Source organism: Bufo bufo, chromosome 2 (genome assembly GCF_905171765.1).
Source record: "Bufo bufo chromosome 2, aBufBuf1.1, whole genome shotgun sequence".
Taxonomy (NCBI): Eukaryota; Metazoa; Chordata; class Amphibia; order Anura; family Bufonidae; genus Bufo; species Bufo bufo.
The window spans coordinates 71,899,162-71,913,158 of record NC_053390.1 but is presented as its reverse complement, the minus strand read 5'-3'; the positions used below and the strand labels follow the sequence as shown (position 1 = coordinate 71,913,158).

Below are 13,997 nucleotides of genomic sequence, written 5' to 3'. Positions count from 1 at the left end.
TCCTAGGAACACGACTGGATGCGTTTTGTGGTCTGAAAATTGCGAAACCGCAAAACACAGAAACCAGCCCTGTGTGTTCCGCATTTTGCAGACCGCACATGGCCGGCCCTATGATAGAAATGCCTATTCTTGTCCGCAATCACGGACAAGGATAGGACATGCTTCATCTTCTTTGCGAGGCCATAGAACAGAACTACAGATAAGGACAGCACACGGTGTGCTGTCCTCATCTTTTGCGGCCCCATTTAAATCAATGGGTTGTTTCACAAAATTGCAGAACGGATGCGGATCCAAAAATGACGGTTGTCTGAATGCACCCCAAGGTTTCCGTTTGTGAGATCCGTTCAGGGATCTCACAAGCGGTCCAAAACGGATCAGTTTTGCCCTTAATGCATTCTGAATAGAAAAGGGTCCGCTCAGAATGCATCATTTTGGCTCCGTTCCGTCTCCATTCCGCTTTGGAAGCGGACACCAAAACGCTGCTTGCGGCGTTTTGGGGTCCGTCTGATGAAACTGAGCCAAACGGATCCGTCCTGGCACACAATGTAAGTCAATGGGGACGGATCCATTTTCACTGACACAATAGAAAACGGATCTGTCCCCATTGACTTTCAATGGTGTTCAAGATGGATCCGTTTTGGCTATGTTAAAGATAATACAAACTGATCCTTTCTGAACGGATGCGTTTGTGCAGATCCATGACGGATCCGCACCAAACACGAGTGTGAAAGTAGCCCAACTTGTACAGAGTTTGCCACAGGTTTCAGCCTCTGTATTGCAAAAGGTGAAATCTGCAGCACAAACTGCCATGCTGTGGATTTTCTGCAGCGCGGGGATGACATTTTGTAATATCGCAGCCATTTTGCTGCCACCATTAAGGCCTCATGCATGCGGCTGTTGCCGTTTTTTGCTGTACGCAAATTGCAGATCTAAAAAACACAGACAACGGCTGTGTATGTTCCGCATTTTGCGGATCCTGTATTTTGCCTTCTGTAGAAACGTCCTATCCTTGTACGTAAAACGGACAAGAATAGGACATATTCTATTTTTTTGCAGGGCCATGGAACGGACAAACCCATGTGCTTTTCGCATCTTTTGAAGCCCCGCTTAAGTGAATGGGTCCGCATCCGACCTGCAAAAAAATGCGGATCGGATGCGGACCAAAAGTACGTTCATATGCATGAGCCCTAAATGACGCAGATTTTCTGCACGGAAATCTATTCTGGAATGAGGCAGCATTTCCTCCCCTTGTGGACCTACCCCAAATTCATCCAGCAATGTCCATGAGTCAACCTATAGGGTGTCGGGGGAGAGGGGTTCCATGAAGACTCCAAAATGGCAGCTCTTGGAGGGTGTTCATGGCATGCAGTCGTTAGTACCTACCAAAAGTAGTCCAAGGAAAGACCATTAGAGAACCAGTGACTAAATCACGGGCGCCCACAATTCCATCATACAAAAGAGCTACTGCAGAGCAAATTGCTGCAAAATGTTCCTGCTGATGATGACGGCAGGACGCACAGGACGTCGGTCGGAGTGCCCATGCCGACGCCTGTCCACTGCCAAAAGCGCCACTGAGCATCAAAACTGGAGCAATGGAAGAAGGCGGCCTGGTCTGATAGATTTTCTTGGACAGCTGGGTACCTGGCAAATAGGTGGCACCAGGACGTACCACGGGAAGACGATAGGCCATCAGCGTGATGCTCTGGGCAACGCTCTGCTGGAAAATCTCAGGTCTTGGCATCATGTGGATGAGACACATACCACCTACCTAAACATTACAATGACAAGTACCCACCCTTCATGGCAGTGCCCTCTTTCAGTAAGATGATGGCATGGTCACACTGCAAAAACTATCCAGGAATGGATGGAGGAACATGACAAAGGTCAAGGTGATGACTTGGTTCCAAATTCCCCAGATCTCAATCCGATCGTCATCTTCGGGAAATACAAGTCTGATCCATGGAGGCCGCATCTCACAACTTCCAGGACCTGCTGCTTATGTCTCGGCGCCGGATATCACAGGACACCCATGCCTTCTACACATACAGGACACCCATGCCTTCTACACATACAGGACACCCATGCCTTCTACACATACACACAGACATTTTATTCTATATATTTTTCATGTGAGCCCGGCAGATGCATCGCCAGAATCTCATTGCTCCCCTCAGGCCATCGATATAAAGGGATCTCAGCTCTCTGTGCCGCTCAGGGTACTGGGGGGTGTGGGGCTGCATTTTCATCATCGGACTAGTGGGAACTGGACTAGTGGGCATTAACCGTCCATACACCGGGCAGTAGGTACCAGGCGGCAGCTCCACATCGTCAGGAGAGAAAGCGTGACTCCACCGACATTCCCTAGGTGTAAGTGACCTTCCCGCCTGGACTCCAATGAATAATATCAGCCAGGAAATCCGAGCAGACAGTGCAAAAAAAAAAACAACACAAAAAAAGCAACGTCAGCCACCAGGAAACGCAACATCCCAGCTCCCCCGACACCATGTGCCAGTAACATACAGACACACAAGGGATGCTGAATGGGAAACTACATACAGGAGAATTCCAATAATCCAGCATTACCAGGACCAAAAAAAAAAAAAGTCTGCTTTCGTCCAAAAACAGCACCATCCTGTGATATTACAGCTCATTCACTTCAATGGAGCTGAGCGACAACACCCGTTCCGGTTTACTAGTGATGGACTGAAGGAATTTTTAGCAACACATATACGTGCGCAAATTTGGGTAGGTTCATACAGAGGATTTTGTCACGGACGCATCCCACGGAAGAAAGCGCTGCGGTTTCTGCCGTGGGTTACAGGCGGACCCACTGGAGCTTTAGTTCCATTGAATGATGCTAAACCATTAGCAGGCCCCCGCTGCGGCTTTGCGAGGGGCAAAAACCCTCGGTCGCATGAACTGCAGCCTGACCTCCCACTGACAAAGGGAGCCGATTTCAGCGCAGATTTGCGCGTCCTAATTCCGCAGCCACATTATAAACACTGGGGGCCACAGCCCTGGCAGAGAGGATTTCCAAATTCTGGGGCGCGGTTCTGCCATAGATGACATTGCTAGACAATCCCTTGTTAAAGAGGGTTTTGTGTTAATCATCATACAATTAAAAGTTCGGCAACTTTCAAATAAACTTGGTCTCTCTGTTCATCTCCATTTTCAAGATCTCTGCTTGCGGTCACCAAACGCGAATATCTTTGTTTACATCTAAAGGCTGAACACCTATATAAATTGAATACATCTTGCAGCTGAGGGGTTATTACAATCGAATCCAGTCCAAGTTAGGGCTCATGCGCACAACCGTGATCAGCCGTCAGTGTGTCGGTCCATTCTCCAGGGCTGACCGTGGCATCCTTGACCCGAACTGACTGTATCATAGTAATTTATCACACAGACAGTTGATATCTAAGCCATCAGTTACACACTGACTATCCAAAATTAGTCTACTTTCACACACGCGTTTTGGCTTTCCGTTTCGGAGATCCGTTCAGAGCTCTCACAAGCGGTCCAAAACGGATCTGTTTTGACCTAATGAATTCTGAATGGAAAAGGATCCGCTCAGAATGTCAGTTTGGTCTCCATTCGGCTTTGGAGGCGGACACCAAAACGCTGCAAGCAGCGTTTTGGTGTCCGTATGATAAAATTGAGACAAACGGATCCGTCCTGGCACACAATGCAAGTTCACTGTACATTTGAATGAGGAAAACAGTGCTGCACCAGCACAGGGGCCCCTTCATTCAGCCAATCAGTGGAGGATCAGAAGCCGAACCCCCAATGATCACTTTATAAGTTGGTCAGGGTACTTTCACACTTGCATTGTGAAGATCAGGCAGGCAGTTCTGTTGCCGGAACTGCCTGCCGGATCTGGAAATCCGTGAGCAAATGGATAGCATTTGTAGACGGATCCAGATGCGGATCCGTCTAAGAAATGCATTGAAGCTCCGGTGTCATCCGGAAAAAAACGATCAGGTATTTTATTTTTGCATTTTTAAAGGTCTGCGCATGCGCAGACCGGATTCGTTTTGCCGGAGAACTTGGTGCCGTATCCGGCATTAATGCATTTCAATGTAAAATAATGCAAGTGTTCTGGAATTTTGGACAGAGGAAATACCGCAGCATGCTGCGGTATTTTCTCCAGCCAAATACTGTAAGAGTGACTGAACTGAAGACATCCTGATGCATACTGAACGAATTGCTCTCCATTCAGAATGCATTAGGATAAAACTGATCAGTTTTTTTCCGGTATTGAGCCCCTAGGACAGAACTCAATACCGTAAAACTTTAACGCAAGTGTGAAAGTACCCTAATACCTCCTTAAAGGGCATCTGTCAGCAGTTTTGTGCCTATGAACGTGGCTGACCTGTTCCATGTGCGCTTGCCAGCTGAAGGCGTCTGTGTTGGTCCCATGTTCATATGTGCCCGCATTGCTGAGAAAATGAAGTTATAATATATGCAAATGAGCCTCTAGGAGCAACGGGGGCGTTACCGTTACACCTAGAGTCTCAGCTCTCCCTGCAAATTCCACACCCTCTGCAGTTTGATTGATAGGGCCAGGTGTAATCACATTTACACTGCCTGGTCCCATCAAAGTGCAGAGGGCGCGGCAGTTGCAGAGAGAGCTGAGACTCTAGGTGTAACGGTACCGCCCCCGTTGCTCCTAGAGGCTCATTTGCATATATCAAAACATCATGTTTCTCAGCAATGCAGGCATATACGAACATGGGACCAACACAGATGCCTTCAGCTGCCAAGTGCACATGTAACAGGTCAGCCAGTGTCATAGGGACAAATATATCAGCCTGCATATTAGAATACACTTGTAACAAACCCTCAGCGGTAAGAAGTATTATATCTGTAAACGGGATGTAAACAAGAATGCTCCTATATATTGACTGCAAACAGAAATCCTAAAAGCAAACAACATATATGCTTATTACTTCTGGTTTATCATAGCAAAGATTTCACGGAGGGTCATTAGGATACATTGGGAGAACAGATGGGGTTATTTCATCCTATAGACAGATGATAAATTTGGCACAAGGCTTTGGAAACATGTTTAAGCCAATTATAAAGTGAGCTGTGACAGAGCAGCAGAGCGTCGCAATGTGACAGAATTTTTGCACCCGTAATTACAGCGTGCGAGTATACGGTATGTCACCCCACCCGGCTTTCACAGGACGAGACACACGGGTGAGATCACTGCCATCTCAGCACGACACAAGTCACTGAGGAACTCAACACGAGCCGTGTAATCTGGGTATTTACCCAGTAAACATCCCACAAACCACTGGCTGCACCCACAAAATCCACACTGACATTAATGAGATGCCATGTGGTCAATCACAGGGACAACCCCGGAAAGCTGAAGATCTGACTGGAAACCACAAGGAGAATACAGGGAGTTAAAGGGAAGTCAGCCCCTGAGGTGGGGGGCACGTGCACTTACCTCGGACACACAGGAGAGACATGGCCTCCGTCGGTGGGGATCACTCAGGGGAACATGAGGCGAGCAGGGTCATCTGCAGAAAGATTAATCTGTATTAATAGCCAGGAATTACTGATGCCACCGGGGCACAGAAGTGCAGGAGAGCCGACCAGGCCGCCAGGGGAACAACATGACGGACTCGGGGGCAGCCAGCATACAAGGGAGAATAACAGAAGATTATATACAGAGGAGGGGGGATATAGCAGTAGATTATATACAGAGGAGGGGGGAATATAGCAGTAGATTATATACAGAGGAGGGGGGAATATAGCAGTAGATTATATACAGAGGAGGGGGAATATAAAAGTAGATTATATACAGAGGAGGGGGGATATAGCAGTACATTATATACAGAGGAGGGGGGAATATAACAGTACATTATATACAGAGGAGGGGGGATATAACAGTAGATTATATACAGAGGAGGGGGGATATAACAGTACATTATATACAGAGGAGGGGGGATATAACAGTAGATTATATACAGAGGAGGGGGGATATAACAGTAGATTATATACACAGAGGAGGGGGGATATAACAGTAGATTATATACAGAGGAGGGGGGAATATAGCAGTAGATTATATACAGAGGAGGGGGGAATATAGCAGTAGATTATATACAGAGGAGGGGGGATATAACAGTAGATTATATACAGAGGAGGGGGGATATAACAGTAGATCATATACAGAGGAGGGGGGTATAACAGTAGATTATATACAGAGGAGGGGGATATAACAGTAGATTATATACAGAGGAGGGGGGATATAACAGTAGATTATATACAGAGGAGGGGGGATATAACAGTAGATTATATACAGAGGAGGGGGATATAACAGTAGATTATATACAGAGGAGGGGGATATAACAGTAGATTATATACAGAGGAGGGGGGATATAACAGTAGATTATATACAGAGGAGGGGGATATAACAGTAGATTATATACAGAGGAGGGGGGATATAACAGTAGATCATATACAGAGGAGGGGGATATAACAGTAGATTATATACAGAGGAGGGGGATATAACAGTAGATTATATACAGAGGAGGGGGATATAACAGTAGATTATATACAGAGGAGGGGGATATAACAGTAGATTATATACAGAGGAGGGGGGATATAACAGTAGATTATATACAGAGGAGGGGGATATAACAGTAGATTATATACAGAGGAGGGGGGATATAACAGTAGATTATATACAGAGGAGGGGGATATAACAGTAGATTATATACAGAGGAGGGGGGATATAACAGTAGATTATATACAGAGGAGGGGGATATAACAGTAGATTATATACAGAGGAGGGGGATATAACAGTAGATTATATACAGAGGAGGGGGATATAACAGTAGATTATATACAGAGGAGGGGGGATATAACAGTAGATTATATACAGAGGAGGGGGATATAACAGTAGATTATATACAGAGGAGGGGGATATAACAGTAGATTATATACAGAGGAGGGGGATATAACAGTAGATTATATACAGAGGAGGGGGATATAACAGTAGATTATATACAGAGGAGGGGGATATAACAGTAGATTATATACAGAGGAGGGGGATATAACAGTAGATTATATACAGAGGAGGGGGATATAACAGTAGATTATATACAGAGGAGGGGGATATAACAGTAGATTATATACAGAGGAGGGGGATATAACAGTAGATTATATACAGAGGAGGGGGGATATAACAGTAGATTATATACAGAGGAGGGGGGATATAACAGTAGATTATATACAGAGGAGGGGGATATAACAGTAGATTATATACAGAGGAGGGGGATATAACAGTAGATTATATACAGAGGAGGGGGATATAACAGTAGATTATATACAGAGGAGGGGGATATATTCCTGTATTTATTTACACAGGGCGCAGGGAGAGCCCGGCAGGCAGCCGGAGTTATAATGAGGGGACCGGCAGGGATGGAGGAGGCAGAGAATGAAGGGACAGAAGTGCACTGAGGAGACAAGCAGCCGCCGCTGCCACCGGGGAGAAGTCAGTGAAGTTATGAAAGACCGGAGCCAGATGCCCGGGAGTCGCCGCTCACCTCCTCTCTGCTCGCGGGTCCCGGCCGCTGTCACTCGGCGGACAATCCCTGACAGCAGGTGCTCTGCAGGCGGACACTACAGTCTGTGTGAGTGGAAAAGATCCCCACTCCAGCTCCTCCTACCCCAATGCCCACAGCACACACCCCTCTCCTCCCTGCATGGTTCAGCTCACCTACTGCAGCCCCAGGAGATGGTCCGATCCATCCCACAGTCACACAGGGGGGGACAAAGGCAGTCGAATGACACGGCACAGGTGACAGGGATGATTGACGTGGAGCTGGTGTGTCATCCAATAGCGGTTAAGAGGCGTGGCTTTTCGACGGGTGGGCGTGGCTTTTTGTCTCTAATGTTGTTCAAGGCGGTATATTGTTGGACTAGTCACTGCCGTGTGCGTGCGCGGAGCGGAGCACACCTGACTACGGCGCAACCTTACGCAGGCAGTGATACGCGCACCTGAGGAACTATTTTGTAGAAGTGCATGTGTGTGATACTGCCTGCTGAGCAGATGTATCTAAGCCTGACCAGTGTGACACTGTCTGTGGGCTCCTGTATCTAAGTCTATTATGTGTGGTACTCTGCTGAGCCAGTGTATCTTACCCTATTATGTGTTACCTGGTCTGCTGCATTTCTTGCTACAGTTGGGTCTTGGCCACAGCAACTTGTGGGTCACTAGGGGACTGTTCACATTCATTACTTGTAAGGTGGTGCTGTATGTGGGTAAGTAACTGGCTCAATGATAGAAAACAGAGGGTGGTTATTAACGGTACACACTCAGGTTGGGTCACTGTCACTAGTGGGGTACCTCAGGGGTCAGTATTGGGCCCTATTCTCTTCAATATATTTATTAATGATCTTGTAGAAGGCTTGCATAGTAAAATATCAATTTTCGCAGATGACACTAAACTGTGTAAAGTAATTAACACTGAAGAGGACAGTATACTACTACAGAGGGATCTGGATAGATTGGAGGCTTGGGCAGATAAGTGGCAGATGAGGTTTAACACTGACAAATGTAAGGTTATGCACATGGGAAGGAATAATGCAAGTCACCCATACATACTAAATGGTAAAACACTTGGTAACACTGACATGGAAAAGGATCTAGGAATTTTAATAAACAGCAAACTAAGCTGCAAAAAACAGTGTCAGGCAGCTGCTGCCAAGGCCAATAAGATAATGGGTTGCATCAAAAGGGGCATAGATGCCCGTGATGAGAACATAGTCCTACTACTTTACAAATCATTAGTCAGACCACACATGGAGTACTGTGTACAGTTCTGGGCTCCTGTAAACAAGGCAGACATAGCAGAGCTGGAGAGGGTCCAGAGGAGGACAACTAAAGTAATAACTGGAATGGGGCAACTACAGTACCCTGAAAGATTATCAACATTAGGGTTATTCACTTTAGAAAAAAGACGACTGAGGGGAGATCTAATTAATATGTATAAATATATCAGGGGTCAGTACAGAGATCTATCCCATCATCTATTTATCCCCAGGACTGTAACTGTGACGAGGGGACATCCTCTGCATCTGGAGGAAAGAAGGTTTGTACACAAACATAGAAGAGGATTCTTTACGGTAAGAGCAGTGAGACTATGGAACTCTCTGCCTGAGGAGGTGGTGATGGTGAGTACAATAAAGGAATTCAAGAGGGGCCTGGATGTATTTCTGGAGTGTAATAATATTACAGGCTATAGCAACTAGAGAGTTGATCCAGGGAGTTATTCTGATTGGAGTCGGGAAGGAATTTTTTATTCCCCTAAAGTGGAGAAAATTGGCTTCTACCTCACCGTTTTTTTTTGCCTTCCTCTGGATCAACTTGCAGGTTGACAGGCCGAACTGGATGGACAAATGTATTTTTTCGGCCTTATGTACTATGTAATGTGCACGCCTTTTAATAATTTTAGCTAGAAGCTTGTGTAAATTTCAATAATCTTAAAGGGGTTTGTCCAGTGTTTAATATTGGGGACCTGTCCTCAGGATAGGTCATCAATATCTGATCAGTGGGGTCCGACTCCAGGCGCCCCCGCCGATTGGCTGTTAGTGAAAGGTGCTGCGTTTCGGTGAGTGCCGCGCCGTCCTCATGCAGCGTCCCACTCAGGACATGTAGGAACTGCAGAATTACTGTAAAACTGCATTACTGTGTTGCATGTCATTTTGCATTACATCACCTGTTGTATCCCTGTTCATAGGCTGGTTAGGTGGACCCCTACGTCCATTACTCCTGAGCTACAGGTCCGTGTCCAGGACCTATGGGATCGCCACTGGAGGGAGCGCAGTGTGGATCGCGCTGCTGAATCGGCTGATTGCGGTACAGGTCAGCACGTCGCAGCGATGCCGCGAAACCGGCCTCAGAAATGTGCCGAAAGGTCCGGTCTGGCTACAGAATTCCCCACCGTAGCGTGGCCCACTACTGAGCAGGCAGAACTTTGGGCCAAGTTGTCTGCTGAAATCAAGTCGGCGCGACTCCCGCGCACACACGCCTGTAAGAAGTACAATGAGGGCCTGACCCGCAAGTTGCTGGAGGAACCCGTAAAGGACTTCCCGGTTCCGGTACGGAGATTGGGCCGAGTTCTTAGCTTCTGTAAGCAGCGAGGATTTGGGTTTATCCGAGATATGGAAACAGACAGAGACTATTACGTTAATCGCCGGTCTATAAAGAGGAAGGAGCTCCCTAGTAGGCCTTATAGCCTGTACGTCAATGAGACGGTCGAGTACACCCCTGCAGAAGGCACACGTGGGCCATACGCTACTGCGGTACGTCTACCAGGACAGCCCACAGAGACCCAGGAGCTTGCTAAAGACTCTGAGTCCGAGGAGGATCTTGAACAGGAACCTTCTACTGCCCCCGTGCGGCCTGCTGCAAAATATGTGCCACCAAGCACCCAAAATCAATATGCCACTGGATTTGCAGGCACTAACATACTCTGGCAACCTGCCATCGTTACCAAAGACCCTGTAAGTGATCCCAAACCCCAGAGGGAACATGTTAGGAGAAAAAGGCCAGAGCCAAAAGGCCTAAGTGTATCTGCGGAGGACTGTGCTGTTTTGTTCCAACAGCTGGCTGTGCAACATCATCTGGAATTCAACATTCCAACCTACAGAGGTGAACCAGCGAGTCCATCATTAATGAGAAATCCTTCAGTGGAATCAAAACCTGTAACCAGGATTGACCCTGCAATTGGGCTGGATTACAGCATTAGAAAAGAGCGACCTCCTATTTTTGAAGAGTTGAAAAAGAAGTTGAACTTGCCATCCACTCCTAAGCAGCGGATCATGGAGGGGAAACCAGAAGGATCTTCCCCTGATTCATGGGATTCTGGAAGTCCAATCCCTACTGATGTGTCGTCTAGTCCAGATCCCTACAATTAAGTAGGCCATATGACAAGCACTTATATGGAGCAGGATCTGCTGTTGTTTTGAGAGGACTTCTCTTCTTGTTTTTGTTTTGAGCCCCTCTCTGTGTTTTTATTAGCAAGGACTCCATCTTGGACTCCAATTGAATCCAGAAAAAATAAAAATCCAGTTGCACTTTATTTGAATGTTTTGGGCTATTTAACGTTTTTTACCCCATTTTCAGGTTATCAAGGGACTATGTTGATGAAACGTTTAAAGTACACTACCCAGAAAGACTTTTCTGTGTTCATCCTTTTTATAAAAATTTTGCACTTTAAAAAGTTTTTATACATGTTTTTATACCCCAATTTAGATATGGACTTTGTCTTTAAAAACCCTGTATCAAGGACTTTACTGCCCTTATGTGAGATCACTACTTAATTACCATTTTTGGCCGTAAAGCAGGTGATATGTTATATATTTGCCTAGAATGTATTTCTATGCATAACCCTTTATTTACAGGAGGTTATCGAAGAGTCATGATAATGCATTGCAATGTCTATATCAATCTTTGCATATTTGGTGGTGTGTATTTGGTGTATTACAGGAAATGGCTTAGAGATCCACAGCTTCAGATACCAACATCGAGGGCGACTTATCTTTTACCATGGGGGTATGCAGCGTCCCACTCAGGACATGTGGGAACTGCAAAATTACTGTAAAACTGCATTACTGTGTTGCATGTCATTTTGCATTACATCACCTGTTGTATCCCTGTTCATAGGCTGGTTAGGTGTAATTTATACATCCCACCACTAGATGGGGATAGCACTTAGTCTATATAAATACTTTAGTCAGGCCTAGAAAAGAGAAGAGGAGAGTAGAGTTGGTTTGGTCAAGCTAAAACTACACATCACAGAGTAGTGGGTGAAGTCAGAAGTGTCATGCCCTGCTCTGACTATGTGTGGAGGTCGGCCAGAATAGCAGCACGTGTTTAGTTTTGTTTTGGAGTCGTGCTGGACCCGCCTCCCATCAGGTGCACTGGGTGGGGTCATTGGTTTAAATATCACTCTAGTCCAGTGTTCTGAGCGGGTTATAGAAATCAGTCTGGCCTTGGAAGCAAGGAAGGAAGGTTGTCTGTTCCAGCTCAGAAAAGATAAGTGTGGTTTCAGTTTTTGTTGATTGCTGTCTAGGTTGTGTTTGTGTCATCTTTCCCATCCAGGTTCTGTGCGAGCAGGCTGCTCCTTTTCCCCTTTTCACCATCTCAGGGAATCTAGGGTGTTTTAGCCCAGGCACGAGGACACATCATTCCTACCTTCAAGGTCTGAATGTGGTCTGAGCAGTGCAGGGAACGAGGTCAGGGTTTAGCTAGGAAGTGACCCTTCCCCTGCTTCTCGCCTAGAGCCTGGTTGTTGGTTTATCTGTGTGTCTGAGTTCCCCATCCGCCGTGACAAGAAGCAGCTATGTAGTAGTGCCAAGGTATGAAGAGCAGGAGAGTGTTTTCCTCCTGTGATCCTCTTAGTTCCTTACGTCCTACAACCAGAGGATAGAGTTGCGTCCCTGGAAGAAAACCAAGCAGCGAGTCATTGGTGATAACAGCCACTACCTAAGGCTTAATGGGCACCTTTGCACATGGTGGAGGACAATCTAGCTACAGGCAGCCTCACCATAATTTATAGAAGACAGATTAGCTACCTGTTCAAGGGCTTGGAAGAAATATAAATTATAGGACTAAGCATGCAGTACACAGACCTGCAGGGTATTGCGATGTGAGGTCACGGTTAATAGGCATACGAGGGTTACTCACAGTTTGTAGGGAGACCCTGGGCAAGGGTACAGCAGTGATGAAGAGGCTGGCACAGGAGACCTCTGGGGCACTCTCAGGATATAGGGACCAGGCCTGATGATGGGTGAGGTGCCCTGGATGTTGCAGATGTTTAATGTGCCTAGGGCAAGGTCCCTTTAAGGTTTGTGACGCCAGTGCCTGTAACAGTGGCACACCGGTTGATGATAGTGGTAATAAGTGAGGAACACGTTGTTGTGGTGAACCAAAACTTCCTTTACTGGAAACAGTTAACTTTATACAGTCTTTTGTAAAGTTCCAGGTAATGCAGCAGTATAAAGCAGGCTTTACATCAATGGCAGGTACAATGTTCTTGCAAGATACTCAGACCAGGCTGCACTCTTCCTCGGAAATCCTGTGCACTATTCCTCAGAACTCCTGGCTGTTTTTATCCCAAGGCCCGTATGCCCTAATGCTGGATTTATCCTTGGTAGCAAACTTCCTCAGGTATATATTCTTGCTTTGGGTGAATCCTTCTGCCCTTCAGCTTACTTGTCTAGCTGGAATACTGGTTCTGCTCTGCTTATGGGAACTTGGTTTCTCAGGAGGCAACTCTTCCCCTGGTGACAAATCTTCTGAGCTAACCCTGGCTCAATATCCACAGGCTGGCTAGTCTGCACTTACTAGCCTCCTGGACTACACTGCCCTTTCCTGTCTGGGCCTAACTATATATACTAGGGGTTCCCTAGCTCCTTCTAATGTCTAGGAGGAGGAACTACACCCTAACAGGCCTGATACCCAGATAACACAGGAAAATACACATAACACATCATATACATTACAATGGTCATATTAGCCCTTGTGTAGTGCCCACCTTTACCTAGTGGGACACTACATACACCGTTGCTGTGACGTTGCCCGTCCTCGGCGCAACATAAGGGGCCCGCCCAGCAGGAAAAAAACACAGCCTGAAAGACAAAACGGAAAGCAGGCATATACAATAGTCACCACTGTTACAGTACAAATATATCAAGCAGTTCCTCTGGAAAGTGCGGTGGAAAGGGGCGTCGTTCTCTTCTCTCAGGATAGTATAAGGGAACAGGGGGCGCTGACCTGGTACAATGTATCAAGGATAACCAGGATAGTCCATAATGATAATGATAGAAAATGTAAATATAACAATAGTTCCTGGAGGCTCAAAAGAACAAAATGAGTCCGTACCCGGGTCTTGTAAATAATTATACAGAGGTTTCCCGGGAGGGGCTACTTGGGCCCACAATGTAGTCCCCGAATCTCACAGGTGGGTGCCCCT

The 13,997-nt window shown here is 46.4% G+C and overlaps 1 protein-coding gene across 3 annotated transcripts in view; it reads right to left on the bottom strand.

The window, feature by feature from the left end:
• The window catches only part of UNC13B (unc-13 homolog B), a 369,265-nt gene extending 361,575 nt beyond the window's left edge, over positions 1 to 7,690 (bottom strand). The window contains exons 1-2 of one of the 3 annotated variants that reach the window (XM_040421204.1): positions 7,563 to 7,690; positions 5,459 to 5,531 (exon numbers count right to left, since the gene is read on the bottom strand). In XM_040421204.1, coding sequence (XP_040277138.1) covers positions 5,459 to 5,480 — 22 coding nt within the window. In that variant the 5' untranslated portion in view covers positions 5,481 to 5,531; positions 7,563 to 7,690. The remainder of the gene's footprint in view (positions 1 to 5,458; positions 5,532 to 7,562) is intronic. The other 2 variants (XM_040421203.1, XM_040421202.1) reach the window with 2 other exon arrangements.
• Between the last annotated feature and the right edge of the window lie 6,307 nt (positions 7,691 to 13,997).